This window comes from Adelges cooleyi, unplaced genomic scaffold (genome assembly GCF_023614345.1).
Source record: "Adelges cooleyi isolate 19-005CV unplaced genomic scaffold, UGA_ACOO_1.1 ACOO_flye_CR_arks_rails_tigmint_CR_PRNA_2, whole genome shotgun sequence".
Lineage (NCBI taxonomy): Eukaryota > Metazoa > Arthropoda > Insecta > Hemiptera > Adelgidae > Adelges > Adelges cooleyi.
Genome location: NW_026095860.1, coordinates 3,237,185 through 3,254,331, shown reverse-complemented (window position 1 = coordinate 3,254,331; position 17,147 = coordinate 3,237,185). Strand labels below are relative to the sequence as shown.

General features: G+C 29.9%; 1 protein-coding gene across 1 annotated transcript; it reads right to left on the bottom strand.

Moving 5' to 3' along the window:
- Window positions 1–147: 147 nt before the first annotated feature.
- LOC126833956 (uncharacterized) lies at window positions 148–10,111 on the bottom strand. The gene is made up of 4 exons (XM_050565565.1): window positions 9,938–10,111; window positions 2,798–2,974; window positions 2,202–2,316; window positions 148–823 (listed from the first exon to the last, which is right to left on the bottom strand). The coding sequence occupies exons 1-4, from the start codon at window positions 10,011–10,013 to the stop codon at window positions 685–687; spliced, it is 507 nt and encodes a 168-aa protein (XP_050421522.1). The 5' UTR covers window positions 10,014–10,111; the 3' UTR covers window positions 148–684.
- Between the last annotated feature and the right edge of the window lie 7,036 nt (window positions 10,112–17,147).

Genomic DNA, 17,147 nt, shown 5'->3' with positions numbered 1-17,147 from the left:
ACCTTTGGTAAACCGATGTATGAAGAATTCGTGTGTACGCATATAGGATGTTAGGACGTTTAGGTTGTATAAATGAACAATAATATAATACAATATTCCTTATAATATTACATAATTTATTTTTGAAATTTGAATAACTAGGTACATTGTTGTAATAATAATTAATTCGCTAAATAAAAAATACTATAGTCATACAATTTTAACGTATCGAGATATGCTCAAAGGGGATATGTTCAGTTACTCGTTAATTTTACACAATATTATAATATAATCGATAAAAAGCCATGTAAAAAAAAAAAGGAAAAATACAATATAATATCCGCAATTATTGTAGTCTGGTCATATTTCTACATTATTGCACACTGCCATAAACGATTCGCGTTTTCCATGACATGTACACATGTATTGGCCGTGTGAATAATATATCAAAAGGAAGTATTTTGAAGAAAAAAAAACAAATTACAACACTCAATAGGCATGTAAGTATACATACTAACACACCGTCTTAATATACCCATGTGCACCCCGAAAATATGATGATCGGCGCTGTCGTTGGCGTTAATTAAAAAAAAAAAAAAACCATTTCATTTTTATTTGGTTTTTTGTTGAGATTTTTTTATTATTGGTTTAGTCGCGTTATACGTTGCGACTCCTAGTATAGTAATAAAAAAAAAAGGTAAAATTTTATCGCACCACCATAAACCTGAATACGGGCAAGGCTGCTATCCACAACACGGCGAGAGTAAAGTCCAGCGATGGCGTAGGCGAACCGGGGTTACATCCGTCCGCATCGTCACAGCTCTGCAAACAACCTTCCACATATCTGAAACACCCATAAAGGGATCAATTGCATTTTCGTTCTAAAATTGTATTGTGAAGCGAGGACATTTTTATGCTGGCCCGACTGCAACAGTCGTTGGTTTTTTCCCATTGAATCGGGTGCCACCAACCATATATCCGATATCAGACAAGATAGCCAGGAAAACCTCATAGGTATAGGTACGGCGGAGAGCAATATAGTAGAAAGCTATATTGTCGAATTGATATACAAAAAAAAAAAACAATATCGTGTCCTACAAATTGGGTCTTTCGTTGTACGGGAAATGAGCATGATAACTTTTGCATATTTTTGACAGATATAAAATAAAGTATTTTCATCCAATTTTGGTTCCAAATAAGTATATTTGTGTGCATCCATCGTGCACTGTCGGATATTAAATGAAAATAATATTTTATGGATAACATTATAATGATAAAACAAAACAAATTCTAAAGTATGATTGCGGTTTTACTCGAATTTATCAAACAAGGTATTAATCTATGTACTTTGTATACACAAAAACTTACTTATGTCTTATTGTTTATTTAATTCCTTAAATCGCTTTTTTCTTTTTAATCTGCTACGCATCGTTATTGTATTTTTTTTAAAACTCTAAATCCCCCCTTTTTCACCTTAAAAAATCACCGATTCTCTCTGAAATCTGCTCTTACATTATAACAAAATACTTTAGTCATAAATCAAGGAACATCGAATATTGCACTTTGTTTTCGAAATTTATAGTGGTAAAGAAAAGTGTAATTTATATTGTTTAAAAAATATATTAATAAAACAAAAACGTTGGCAGTGTCTTTTTTTAAAATATAAAATTGAAGCGAACGCCTTAAGATTTATATTTTGATTAAAATGTTTTACACGCAAATATCAGTAAAAGTAGTGCCGTATGTTGGGCATTTTGTAGGGGAACGTCGTTGGTTTTATCTCAAGGGACATGCAAATAGCAATGCCCATTCTCAACTATCTATGCGTGTCATCTGTGTAGGAGTGATCACAAAGGGTCCAAGAATTACGAATGTTATATTAAGTTATTATTTGAAAATGAATGTTCAGACATCCACTATTATCATATAATCAGATTTTTAGAACGTTTTTATGGTTACAATTAATAATCCTAAAAGGAATAATATATGTAATTAAAAAAAAAACTATTTAAAGCCAAAATCTGATTCACATCTGATTCAATTCAATAATTGTGATTACTACGAGTATTGGTTGTTGATCAAGGCGTGTGTTGATTTTTTAGACGAAAAAACAAAATACTGACAACATTAGCCATCTGTCAGTCGGTTAAATGATGTTTCCATTATCCGGATAATGTCTCAGTTAACTGTACTTTTGTTATAATGATTGAAAATTCACTCACTGATCTTCAAAAAAAAATCCTCCACAATGTGACATCCGAATGATTTCTGTGTCTGTGGTGAGCGTCCCGCTATCCAATGCACATCCTCTTACCGTGACATGCTGTCCAGTTTTTTCTGTAAAAAATTACTCTTTGTTTAAAAAAAAAAAATGATAATAATGTGACAAGATGAAAAATGTATTGAGGTATATAATGTACATTTTGGGTGAGATTTTGGTTTTTTTTTTGTCCCAGCAAAGTTGGGTTTTTTATAAGAAAATTGTCGTTTTACTAAAACAATAGGCAGGTAAGAGATGTACTTGACGGAAGAATTTAGCATAGAAATGAAATCGAGATGTTTATAAATTCAGCCAAATTAAATGTAAAATTACCATAAAAACGATTTCGACTTGCGTTATAATAATATTTTGTTTGGTAAACGCCCAATCAAAATACGACAGTGAAGTATTGATTAATATATATATATATATTTCACTAACTCCAATTGCTCGATGCAATAAAACCGTTTTCGAGAAACGTAACTTCTGTGAAGTGTATTTCTGTTTCGGGACGCGAAACTTGAATGATTTACTTAAGTGAGTGAACAAGAAACTTACGGTAGTATCCGGTGAGTTTTATACAAGCGGTGGCAGGAAACAGACCATTGCGGTTTTTTCGCCCTCCCATACATGGCGACTCGAGGAGACCGGAACTGAAGTTATTGTGGAACGGGTCATCGCATGCACGGTTTTTCCACTCTAGTGAAACACATTTGAAGCAATCAATACCGGCGTCTGGAAAAAAAAAGATAAAATATACACAATCTAAAAAATTATTCCCGGTAGCATAATATAATAACCCTATCAACATCAGTTTGAGTAATAGTGTGTTAAAAGAAAGTGTCCCCAAGAAAGGAGTGAAGTGGAGGCGTATCTTTAGTTCATTTAATGCAAATTATACAACTTACAAGTAATGTATGTACATAAACGTTAGACTAATAACTGTAAATTATCATTTTCGGCATTACACTCTAAACTTCCGCAATGGGTAAACTTAAGCTGAATAACAGTGCTAGTATTTATCATACTTACACCCCGAGAATTTTCGGCCATCAAATATCTTACACTAATAAACTTGAAAGGATTTTGTAAAAAATACAATATCTTTCAGTCATCAACCGTCGTTTAATAACACTAAAAAATATTTAAAAAATGATTCGTCTAATAAATCCTAATCCTAATATCTAATTTGTTTTTTTTAGTCTGGTCGATAGTTCGAAAAAGAAACGTTTATTATTAAAGTTCAATATTTTAATATTTAACCTCAAGTCGTTAAATTGGCGCAGCGGCACAGAAAAGAAAAACTTTTTCGTCCCAATGGGATAGGATTAATTTCTTTCCTGGTGTTGGATTGTCGTTTGTTAAAGGAATATCTGACATATAAAAAAGTTTGTTTGTGCTAAAGTTAAAATTTGACAAATCAATTTCCTTTTTTTTTAAGAGTTTTTGATGGAAAGGGTCGACTTTTTCAACTTTTGCCTACCAAAGTATCGCATTGGCATACATTTTCTTTTAATATCAATATTTGTGTGTGTAAACGTTTACCGAAGTCATATTTAAACCCACTGGGGGTTGTTAACACCAACGTTAAGTTGAGTAAATATTAACCTAGATTTTTTAAATAATATTCATGCTTGGTTACCTTTACATACATTAAAATATAACGAATCTTCATTTTTGGAATATTTTTTATTAGTGATCCATTGAACATTACATAAAACTGTTATTAAGTTGATTTTTTAAGTTAAAATATAAATCTCAATACGTTGTTGACGACTCTTTTCTTTATAAAAGACAGCCTTGTAAGGTAATTTCAACGCACCTATAGTTTGTCTATACCTAGTCTAAATTTCTTTTATGAGCTTAGGCAATAATTTTTTTTACTAAGGTATGATGTATGTGAGCGTTAATAAAAAAAACTTAAATTTTTAGGTTAATTTTAGGCATTTTCGGATTTTGTCAAACATAATTTTTCCAGGGTAGTTTTCAGTTATATCGTTGTGTATCATTTTGAAAAGTTGGAACGTCACTTATATTTCGTTATGAGTTGAACTTGGGATGACTACCCGCGACTATACCATATTATTACCATATGTTTTTATTAATGCAATGATTTAAACGGCTTTGAGTTTGATGGACAGCAACGAACAGTTTAAATGTTACCTCGTCTCCCATAAACAACATATTATTATACCATTCCTCTTTCGTTGTTAAAACTTAAAGTCATAAAAACGACTAAACATATTGTAAGTTCGGTAATGGATTATGCGATGTGTCAACGGCGCAGACAAATTACATCACTCTGTAATAATACGGTTATATTGAAAACAATAAACAGTTTTCAGAGACTTTCATCTTACAAAAATTAGTGTATTTTTTTACTTGGATACAACGTGTATGTGTGAATTAATTTGATACATCAGGTATCAGTGACGTATGTGGTCTAATATTATGTGTCAGATTTTGTAGAAAATTATATTTGTTTTCAGAAAAAAAAAATACATTGTTATATAATATAAAACTCGGATAACTCAATATGTATTGTTATTATGGCGAAAAATGTGCTTTTGAGTAAGAAAAAAAAAATACTTTTCTTGACAGTTCACGGTGTGTAGTACGATTTCATAGAACATGTTTTTTATTATTATTTTTTTTTCTGTTGAAATACGGCGAAAACCCATTTGCCGGTAAAATCAGAGTTTACCGTTTACCTGATGCGTGTACAGTATACCACATTTTCGGAGTTTACTCGTTAACACCGTTGCTTTAAGCAAAATATTTTCAACCAAAAGAAAAAAAAAATTGCAATGGAGATTGGAGGTCAGTATGATTTTTAAGTTGATACCTTAACGGGACGAGATACACCTATTTATTAAGGAGTTGGGTATAGGCATTTTTTTGCAAAATCTTTATTTAAAGCTTAAATTATAAATTGTAATGTGTAATTATTAGATAAGTAATAAGAATTATTCTTAAGCATTTAGACATAGTTTTATAATTCCAAAAAACACGGCTTACTGGGTGGTTTTAGAGTAAAACAACTTATTATAAAAGATGTAGGTGAGAACTTTTTCTGTGTTTTGTTGGAAACCAATTTTCGATAGTTGGTTAGGAGATGAAACAATATAGCATAAAGACAGGGCATATTTTTAAAATATAATTCTAACAAAACATAGCTTAAGTTCTCATATTTCAAACAATTTAAAACTAATAAAGTCATAGTTTACGTTAAGTCATTAATTGTTATAAGTAATATCTATGGTTGTTTTTTAAATTGAATTTGTCTATTGAAACGATTTCTCATGGTGATTGTCAAACTTTAAAAGTCACAAATATATTTATTATAAATTTGCTTCTTGTTGGAAAATAAATACTCCGAAAAGTTTCTTTAAAACAAAACTTCCATTAGAATAGAAATCTAAAAAATACAACAACTTTTATTATACATAACAGGAATTTAACATTACACAAGTATTTTCAGAAATATTTATTCTAAGATAACAAACACAACAATTGTATTCTTTATGTATTTCGTTAGGTTATGTAACTAAATATACAGTGTTTTGTTGAAATTAAAATTGGGTATAAGACCAACGGAATTTAATTGAAAAACTCTTTTGATAAAAGTTCCAAAAAAGCTGTTTTATAGAAACTTTCATTATAAAAGTCTCAATCGGTAACAGCTTAAACGCAGCCCATGTAGAGCCATTGCAACTTCCTTCATGAACATTTTTATATATAAAGATTTTATTTTAAAAGTTCTTGGATAAAGTTTTAGAAAACAGAAGTTTTCCAGAATATATTTCAAAATAAAAGTTAATCTTTAATTAGATCTCTCATTTAAAATAGTTAATTTGTTTTAAAGCCAAGCAGCTATTGCTATTTTCTCATACACAAGTTTTTCGTGTTGGGTTAGAATATAATAGGTTAGACACTCATCCGGGATAATTACAATTATCTGGTGTATTCACAATACCTATTCGATAATGCCTGACGAGAATATTTAGATAACTAATTTTAACTCGAATACTGTTAATCCTAAGCCCCGTATTAACATAAATATAATAGGAAAAAACATTTTTTTTTCAAACCCCAGGATCTTTTTTCGGTGGATTTATTTTGTTGGATTCGTTGCAAACTCGAGAAGGCTTTTTGTTTTGCCATTTCTATTGAACTCATGGGGGGAGGTGGGGGGGGGGGGCGAGAAAACATGGCCAGATTTTTTTTAATTGCGATAAAAGGAAAATGTATACAATGCTGATTGTCAATTAGATTGCCTCTTTGGTCGCGTACAACGTTCATGATATTGTTTTATTATATTGACTGGCGTGTCCGTTGGCACCGCTCTGATGGCGTTTGTTTTGCAATGTTTAACAATTTTGATTATGACAGGCCGGTGAATAGAATCACTGCCGAACCTAATTGAAACGTATTTGTTTGTCAGAAAATAAATAAATTAACAAAAACAACCGCTGCCGCTCCGCGTGATCGTGTTAATACGTTTTTTTGTCTTTTCAATAGAAACATTATGCAAATGCTTCGAAGCAAACGCAAAACCAATTTTGTTTCATTTTTTATTCGGCTATTGTATGTACGATTTATCTTAACGGTTATATTACTATGGAGAGTTAAACAATAAAAATAAGTAAGGACATTTGGACATAGGTACAACAATGCTTAATTATACTAAACATTACATCGAAAAGCCAGCCTCAGTAATGAAAGAAAAATGGGCGACTCGAAATTGGAATTAAGCGTAGAACAGTGAGTAAAAGGAATTTTTAAGGATCATAGGAAATTAGCTAAGTGATCACGTTCGGGAGGACAAAGAGGGGCAGTCAAAAAGGATATGAATAAACTCTCATCGACGTGAAGAGTACACATAGGGGAGTCGTTTGGATCTAATTTGCACGTGTGAGAAGGTAACATATGTAAGATTACTCCAATAAGTGGACCAAAGATAGAAAATGTGACGTCGCAAGATTAGGGTGAAATCAGACTGAGGTATTAAGGTAGAAGAAGGACCTCATATTACCGTGAATCCTTGCATGTCCAGGGACCCAAAGAAACTGAACAATGAAGTTAAACTGGTACAGGTGAAAAATAATGGTATTAAAACACGAAGAATAATTGGAGATATTTCGTTACTTAATTATTATCATCATTTTTGGCCACGTCAACGCGACGATAGTTTAGTTTTTCAATGAATTTCCTTTTTAGTTCTAAATACGTTAAAATTAGTAAGTTTTTTAATTAAAAAATGTCCCAAGTCCGAATTCGGGTTCCTTTCGAAAAAAACGTTTACAGTATGTACATTATAATTAAAATTGTATTTCTTTTTTCAAATTAATACTATCTCGTTTACTTTTGGAACGTACAACTCAAAGTTGAGCGGAACGAGTTTAACGACAAATTATTTATTTCGTTCAACTTTTTTTTGGATTCAAGAACCCGAATTATAATGAAGTTTTTTAAAAAAAATCGTTTGTTCTCTTTCGAAAAAAACGTCGACGACGCTAATTTAGTTTCGAACATCGTCGTCAGCGTTGAACATTTATTATATTTTTTAAAAATGCACAATTATAAAACAAAGCCCGTTTGAATGACATTTTAAATGGCGCTCGTTTGTCATGTTTTATTTAAAGACAGTATTATTGACCGTTAATAAATGTTTTATATATATTGTTCCACATTTAATTTAAGCCAGCGCAATTTATTGAGGCGAATTAATTAAAAGTAAGTATAAAATACAATAATTATAATTTCTTAGGCCGGATATTAAGACTAAACATAAACCTCTCTTTCTTAATTCTATCAATCCGACTAAAAAAAAAACTATTAGGAAAAAAATTGTTTAATTTTTTTTGTTTTTGTTATTTTATTATTTAACTGTGTTTGATGATTTCGGGTACGGCACGTACCAGAGAAGTTATTGAATTCCATTATATTCTCCGCTAAATCCAATTAAGAAGTTTTTGAGTGTAAATATTTGATAGTTGAAAATTCTCTAGATGGAAATATAATAATAATACAAGTTCTGTCTAGGAAACGATATTATAGGTACAGACTTAAATTACTTTTATAAGTTTGTATTGAATGCACTGACGGTACGCTTCGTTCTCATTCCTTCGTGCTAGACATTTTCCTTTTGAAATATATTTACTCTCCGAGGTAAGACAATTTAACATAGTGAAAAATTAATTTGAGTTTTTAGCCATCAGATATACCAGTTGGATGGATTAATTAATATTTTCGCTATTTCACTAAGGGACGACTAAATCGTGTCAGAGAAAATTATATCGGCACAAGTAAATGCAATTTTGATGAGGTAAACCTTAACAATTTATGTGTTTTTTGTGTGCCTATTACATATTTTATACATCTTCGAATTAAACAAAAATGTAAAATGGGCAATTATTTTAAGTGAAAAATTACCACTTTTATTCATAACCTTGTTTAACCACAATTTAATTTTTTTTGGGTAGAAATGTCTAGTTGAAATTAGGAGGGGATAAAAGAGGATTAACCGTGCGTATGATACAGTACGACACGCGGTATGTACTAACTATAATATTTTATCTTGTGTTTCATAAATAATAAATTTAATTTATACTAGGTGTATGGTAGTTTTTATTTTTCGAATATTTTTAAGGAACTTTTTCTACAAAACAATAACAGCTCAATTGACTGTGGATTTAAACTAAAACAAGATAGCCTATAATAAAATTCCAAAAGCCACTAAATAAAATAAAGAATTTGAATAGGAATCTAATTTTAAAGAATATTATTACAGTTCAATTACAATCATGAAACAATTAAATGTTGGTAAATAAAATAAAATTAGTTAACTATGAAGTTATGTCGTATTATAATATAGTTTTTTTTTAAATATGCATGTGGTTTTAACTTTTACAAAAAATCAAAGGTAATATTTAATATTTGAAAGTGTTTTTATTGGCAATGTTTATTAGTTTTCTTATTAATATGCCTGTTCAGGATGAATTAAGAATTGTAAGACAATCACGGATATAAAGAGGTTTCATTTCTAATTTTCCAAAAACTAAAACCAAATCGTCTTTTTAGACTAAATTTCAAAACGTTGAAGAATTTTTTTTTAAAAACGCATTTTTTGAAAATAAATTCAAACAAAATATTATATGATTCGGCCAATTTTCAAGATTTGGAGAATGATTCTGGTCTCAAAATATCCAGAATTTGTTATAACTCGAAATAACGTATAAGGGTTTCGTAAAGGAAGTTTGAAGTTATTGAACTTTCAAGTTAGGGGCAAGAGGAGGAAAGGTGGAGTGTAGTATTATTTTTATTTTCTTCAGCACGCAGCACTCGCCCTTCCGTCCTAACTTTTGAACTCTTATAACTTTAAAAAGTAGTTAATAAAATATGTACGTTACCTTTTAAGTTTTAAAAAAATTGATACAAAGATAATTAGTTTTGAAGGGGGGTAAAATAAAAATAAATCGTGAAAAATTGACATCACATTGTATAAAAGTAATATGAAAAAAAAAAATTATTTCTTATTAAACCCAGTGAGATATTGAGTGATTCACGATAAAATTGGCATAATATATGTATAATAATTTATTATACAGGTATAATAAAATATATAGTACGGCGATTAGAATTTTTTTTTTATTCATTTTAATAATTTTTTTTTTTTTTGTTGTCGCGGTGACTTACTGGCGTCGGCTATGCACGATAGCGTGCAGATGAGAGCAGCGGCCAAGAACGACGTGATACCGTTGGCCGAGAGCATTTCATAGTCGGCCGGCGGCGACGACGACGACCACCGTCAAACACACGGCACTGGCTTCGGCGGTTCGCGCGGCGGCAACGCTGTTACTGGCGGTTCGAGCGTGCACGCCGCAGGGCCATGGCGTGACTGGAGCACTTTGTCAACCGCGTACGGCCGGCCGCGCGCGTCCGTCTCCGCCTGGGCGCGCCACAACCGCCCCCTTTGCGCGATCGCTTCCAATATTCCACGGTAGGTATACACACAAACGCAAACGTTGACGGGAATACGACTCAACAGTTAATAAGTATAACGCACACGCCATGTGCCGCGGCCGTTGCCTCGCGGTTACCGGCTTGATCAATAAAAACCCTATATTATTATTATACCTACAACGTTAACGTTTTACCGGCTTAAACGGGTACCGCTCCCCCTTCTCCATACGTCATTTTCACGTACCCGACAATACATACCACACACTTCATACACACTCTTGTTTAGACGATTTTCGAATTTTCTAAGTTCCAAATAATAATAAAAAATAATCCTCCCTCTGTCTCGATTTCAATCGCGTACTTTATCCATTTGGTAAACACGCGGTTTTTTTTTTCGGTCGACTTTTCTTTTTCATTTTGTAGCACATCGACAAAACATGTTCTCTTGTACGGCGTTACAGAAGAATCCGTGTACTTTTTTTTCCTAGCGAATATTTTGTATTTTTACAAAAAGTATGACCACCGACATAAGTACCGACCGCCTTATCAATAATTGAACGCGTCGATCACGCGTATGCTTCCAATACACCAACAGTTGCAGCATGAGCGCAATCCTAGGTTAAAATTTTGGTGGGGCTACAGTCCTCAATGAAACTGTAGACTAAAAGTAACCATTTTTTAACATGAATAATTACTTGTAGAAATTGTTTTACCTGTAACATGGGAATAATAGAAAAAAAATAAATATTTCACTGTCAACTTCATACTTACAATGAGATAAACACAATTTCATAAAATATTACATGAAAAAACCACGGTTCGACTCTAATATATATTTTGTTTCCATCAATATTTTATCACATATAACACATAAACTAGTAAACATATTTACAGTAAACAATTCTTAATTAAAAAAATAAATTAAATATATACGTTACCGTTTGCGTTTCAAAGTCTTCGGAGCTCTGGAATTTACCGAAAAAAGAACATTTTTTAATATCGTAAAATAACAAAGTAAAATGTTTTCTACAAGAAAAACTAAAAAATGCAATCACTTTAAGGGGAAACCAGCTGTGCAGGGCGTTAAACGGATCACCCGGTACGTGTATATTGTACTCGGGATTAAATAAAAATATCGTATACCGACATAGCATGCGAACGTGTCGGTGAACGTTTGACGGCTTTTGAAGGTCCCAAGAAGAGGGGTCGTTAAGAAGGAAAAAAATAAGAAGAAACCCGCACAATCGTTTTGTCGCTTTTTCAAATGCCCTTATGATCGACGACGACGAAAGGCAGAGGGTGTTGCGTATCCGACCACCCCGATCGTCCCCCAACCAATCCGTTGTATTGTACCGACGTCTTTGTGCAATACACTCTATTTGTCCTTTACTGGAGACGGAGAAAATATGTCGTCAAGATGATTTAGGGCTTTTAAACCGCCTAACGACTGATAGTGGCATCCGAGATGAACGTAATGCGTCTTTCACTTAAGATAAGGTGTAATACAATATGAATTTTCGAGCAAAAAAACTTGCACAACACACATAGCGCGTTATTCTCGGTCCATATAATAGGCCAATCCAAGGTAATTAAAAAAAAAATTTTTTTTTTAAATACAAGATGCAAATAGTAGTTTCAAATACACTTTAATTTTTAATGGAATTCAATAATAATTACAAATTAAAATTACTACAACAAATATTGTTTTATTTTAATAAAACAAAACAGTTTTAAATAAAACCCAAATAAATATTTATTCACTCACTTAAAAAATATATTAAACATACATTTTTTTAGTTTATCGAAAAACAAATACATTTAAAAAAAATATTTGTAGCTTATAATTTTTGTTATTTTACAATATTATAAAATTACTAAATATTGAACTAGTAAATACATTTGTACTTTTACTGAATTTCTAATAAAAATAAATGATCGGCAATTTGTTTAGTTTTTCATTACACAAATTGCTCAGGTGCATCCCGAACACGAGGTAACTAATGTTGGGCCCTTGTAGAATTTTTAAGATGTTTTGTAAATATTTAATGTAATCAGAGGTGGGTTTTATCACTCACCAAGAAAAGACACGGATCATAATAAGTTGTATTTTTAATAATTATAATAACACTATTATAATTTATACATACATTAATTGGCCATACTAAAACTGACGAATTGAACACTTGCCTTTGTCCCGTACACGTTTAACACATGTAGGTAATAAATTATGTCTTAAACCAAATTATGTCAACCTACCAATGTAGCAGCGAAAACTTGCAGTGTAAAATGTCTAGTCTAAAGTGATTAAAGTATTTAAAGTGAGTACTGTAGCGGGCAGACGTTAACAACCATTGTTGCTAAAGTTGTCAGGATTAGTGTAGTTGATTCCGTTTTGGATGGTCGGCTAAATGTGAAAAATGAGTATCCGTCACCTTGGACAAGACGTTTGTATCATATTATATAGGTATACAGGTATGAATCAAATCAAGCGGAACACATTCTTTAATTTGATAAATTGTTATGATATTGCCATAACTGGGCTGTGTATAAATATATATATAGTCTTTTCGTAAGCCATTTCATTTTTTTCCTTGCAAATAAAAAACGAAACCCAAGCATTTGTTGTTGTTGTTTTTGTTAAAAGCAACAGAATATATTATATTCTGCCAAGCAATGGGATTTGTCCCATATGGTACGTTTTTATTATTTTTTTTTTTTTATTAAAACGCTCGAAAACATTTTGTATCGCTAACAAACATTTATTTTGTTTTTTTCTATTAAAACAAATAAAGTATTTTTTCAATTTCAGACTTTCCGAAGTCGAAAAAGTCATATATTTTGTTGTTGTAATATCATAGATGTCCTTTATAATATCTATATTATGTTTGTTTTGATATTGTAAAGCTTTAGTTTTATATTAGTCTAAATTCGACCGTTACACTTTTTTTAGTTTTTAAATAAACATGTTGGATTTTATTGCTTTTAATAATTTATATATTTACACTGCGCAGTCCTTTAATAATTGTTTTTTTTAATCGCTTTACAATTGTATACGTTGGAAAAGATCTTATTGTTTTGAAACCACAAACATGATTGCATTTTTCGATATCACAGTCCTTGTTGTTAATTAAAAAAACATGTTTATAAAAAATGCAATATGTGTACATCGCAAGATAAGTAATAATATTATGTTCAGTTTTGTACTAACAATAAGTGTTTTTTTTAAATTTTTATTTTATGTCTAACCCACTCAAACTTTACGATAACAGCTATTGGTTGATTATGGATTTATTTTTACCCATCACAAACTATAGGGCTAGCCAGTGGTGTAATAAGATACATAGTTGGACTGATAAACATCATTATATTTTAGTCACAAATCTATAATCAGGCGGGCAAATGCAAATGAGTTTCAGGCTGTTAGATGGTTGCAATCAAATTAATTATTGATTTTATTTCCGATGCCAAGCTGAAAACTTATTGGTTTTTACAAATTCCTACCGTGTATTACTTTACCAAATAAAATTTTCCGCGCAGCCACAAGGATAGCTATGGGTTAGCCTGTATTTCAAGCTTCGCCTCTCATATTAGATGTACTGCCACATAAGCCGAATAAAATTAATTGAATTTAAGACGGCTGCCGAGACGACCAACGAGGCGTGTACAAGCTTAAGTTCCCAGATTGACTTGTATATATTATACACTAAAAAATAAACAAAATAAGAGCAGACCGGGTCGTTCACTCGAAATAGGGAAAATATTTGTGCACGCTTGACGCATATATTATTTTATACCAGCAACGGCGCAGAATAAATTTAAAGGGTTACGGTTCGTTTTAATAATTGCCGGTCGTCGGGATAATTTTGCAAAGTACAATGGTTAAAAAAAAAATTATTAAAGCAGGTCATATTTTTTACTGGCTTCTGGTTGTTTGTATAAAAACAAACACTATTGTTAACTTATTTTTAATAAATAATAAATTAAACATTTGTTTTTATTCACATCATTACTGTTGTATTTTGATTATTGTACTCACATCTTTTGTACAAAAACTCTCCCTCCCGTTTTAGTTTTTAGGTAGTTGATTAAATTTTAAAGGGAGTGAGTAATAAAGTTTAGATAAGTGTTATATAAATTATATTTTATAGATATAATGGTAAATTATCGACTCATTTCAGTTGTGTTATATTATATATATATATATATATAGATAGATAACCCAATTTATGAATAGTTCTAATAAAACACATACATAATATTACACAACTGAAATGAGTCGATAATTTACCATTATATCTATAAAATATAATTTATATAACACTTATCTAAACTTTATAAATATATAGCTTACAAATTTGAGAATAACCTCTGAAGTTGTTTTATTTGAAAAAAATTGTTTCATCCAACATTTCTATTTTATACATTGGATTTTGGAGACTTCCGAAAATAATATAATTATAAAAATGTCGAGTCCACAAATAACCTACAATGAGAATAAGTTGACATCAAATTAAATGAAAATGTTTTTATTTTTACTTAAAACTGCCCACATAAAAAGAGAATACATAAATGTTTTACTTTAAAGGCAAGGATATACGATTTAAGGTCCTTTTTAAAAAACTTATATTCTGATTTTTTTAATTCGAAATCATTTCATCTTTTTTTCTCAAACAGATGTATATATATTAAAAAAAATAATAAGACATATACAAGTTCTTAATTATAAATAAAACTGGAAAATTGTCTAAAAAACAAAATACTAAAAAGTATTATTGAATACATTTTTATGATAATAATTTGTTTAATAGTTACTAAAAAATTTGTCTCAATTGTAATTTTTATTAACAAATAAATAAAACAAACCAACTAAATACCTGTATTTCTGGTATGATTACATTATAATATTTAAAACTATTTGTTTTTATTAAAACAGTTTAAATAATGTAAGGTAATTTTATTTTTAAAATCAATATACTATTATTTATTTGTAAACATGTTTTATTTAAAAATCAGGACAAATACCTTAACAAAAGTCACACACATTTGTAAAATTGTAATCCCGTACCTTTAAAACTCGACTTTAAAGCTAAAAATAATAAGAAAATGGTATGTCATTAATGTGGTGATTAATATATGTTTAACTACTGCCTCTGTGCCATAATTTCATTATTTTAATTAATGACCCTGTTAATCACCTTTATTCGTTTACTTAAATTAAAATATATTTAAATAAAATAAGTATTAAAAAAACGTACCTATTAAGACTTGTTTTGATGACTTGTCTTTTTATTAAATTCGATGAATAGATAGGGTATACCTACTTTCGTCGCTGTGTACGTTTTTTTTAATGTGACCGCGTTTTAAAGTCAGATTTTTTTAAAATTAATAAACACTTTTTTAATATAATTAAGAATAATATTTTAAAGTATATGCATTTTTAATCTTACTCGGTGAATTAGATTGGCAATTAACCCGCGTTTTACTCTCACTATTTAAATTTTGAGTCATCGCTTTGTATAATAAATAATCTTAGTTTTTCAATCTACGTTAATATCTAGATAAAATGGTATAATGCATTTTTACAGAAATACAAATACTACTAATTAGAACATAATAATCTGTAAAAAAGTTTTGCATTCTAAATTAAATCTAAATTGTAAATTATTACAATTTATTAAATTGTACTAATTATAAATTAAATTATGGGCCCATATAATTTGTATATATATGTAATGTAAAATTTAAAAAATCTGCCCGAATACCTATATTAAGGTTATGGAACAAGAACCGAAATTTTTTTGTGGAATCTCAAAATTAATGGAACAGTTACGGTTATTTTCTTAGATCATTTTATATTTAACAAACAAATTATTGTTGCTAGCGACTTTTAACATGGCACGTTGTAAGTAATTATTAAATTATGTAAAAAATATTTTATATTTACTTTACATCGATTTAGCAAGTGTTTGGGTAATTTTCCGATGTATTGATTATTAAACGTATTTTGGCTTTTGCTGAAAATGCATTTAAGATAGCTGTTAAGTACATTGTGCGTCCTAGTGTAGTAGGCAATAAAACATTATAAACTTTCATGGATTAGTTTTATTCTGGATTATTTTTAGTACTAACGACGGTCTAATAAGAATAAAATAAATTGCTTCTGGGATACGCGAAATCTATTATTTTCCCCTTACAAAAAACTGTTTAATGTTCTTGATTAAATTCTAAACTTAAATGTGTTCTCTTAAAGGCTTTAAAAGTAGTTACTTTTATATGAGAAAATTCATTGCGTAAATTTAATAGTGTAACTCTAAAGTGATGAGTTTTTTTAATGTGTACTGTCATGATTTTTTTTTTTTTTGAAACCGAAATAGCGTTTATAATGGAATTCATGGAATTCATTTATTAAAAACCCGAATAAATAAAACAAAATTGCTATTTAAGACTTAATTACTTGTTAAGATAAAAGAAATTGTGTTTTTTTTTGCGAAATAAATAACAGAAAATTATTCTAATAAGTTGTTTGTAGGGTTTGGACCTCTAAAATATGGCAACGACCATGAAGATACACTTATATATTTTTGAATATAATACTTTACACGTGTATGATGAGAAATGTAATGTAAGACTTAATTTTTATAAAAAAGTTATTGCAATTTGTTAGTTTTTCTGTTTGAAAACATTTTTATATACGTTATTTTACAATATTATATAACTACATAATATTTACCTATTTTTTAGTATTTTCCAGGCTCTATTAACTTTTGAAACTTAAATGATAACATATATATCTAATAAATTTTATAATAAACCCAAAAATGTGTTGACATTTTTGACTGGTTAATAACCAGTTATTGACTAGTCAACATTTTAAGTAAATTAATCTTAATTAGAAAACTTAATGAAATATAGACGTTACCACTTACCAGTTTCAACAATTTAA

Coding starts and splice junctions, on each gene's coding strand:
- LOC126833956 (XM_050565565.1), bottom strand. CDS start 10,013: ATGCTCTCGGCCAACGGTATCACGTCGTTCTTGGCCGCTGCTCTCATC. Junction 2,317..2,797: donor AAAACTCACCGGATACTACC/GTAAGTTTCTTG, acceptor AATTTTTTACAG/AAAAAACTGGACAGCATGTC. Junction 824..2,201: donor GGATTTTTTTTTGAAGATCA/GTGAGTGAATTT, acceptor TGGGTGTTTCAG/ATATGTGGAAGGTTGTTTGC.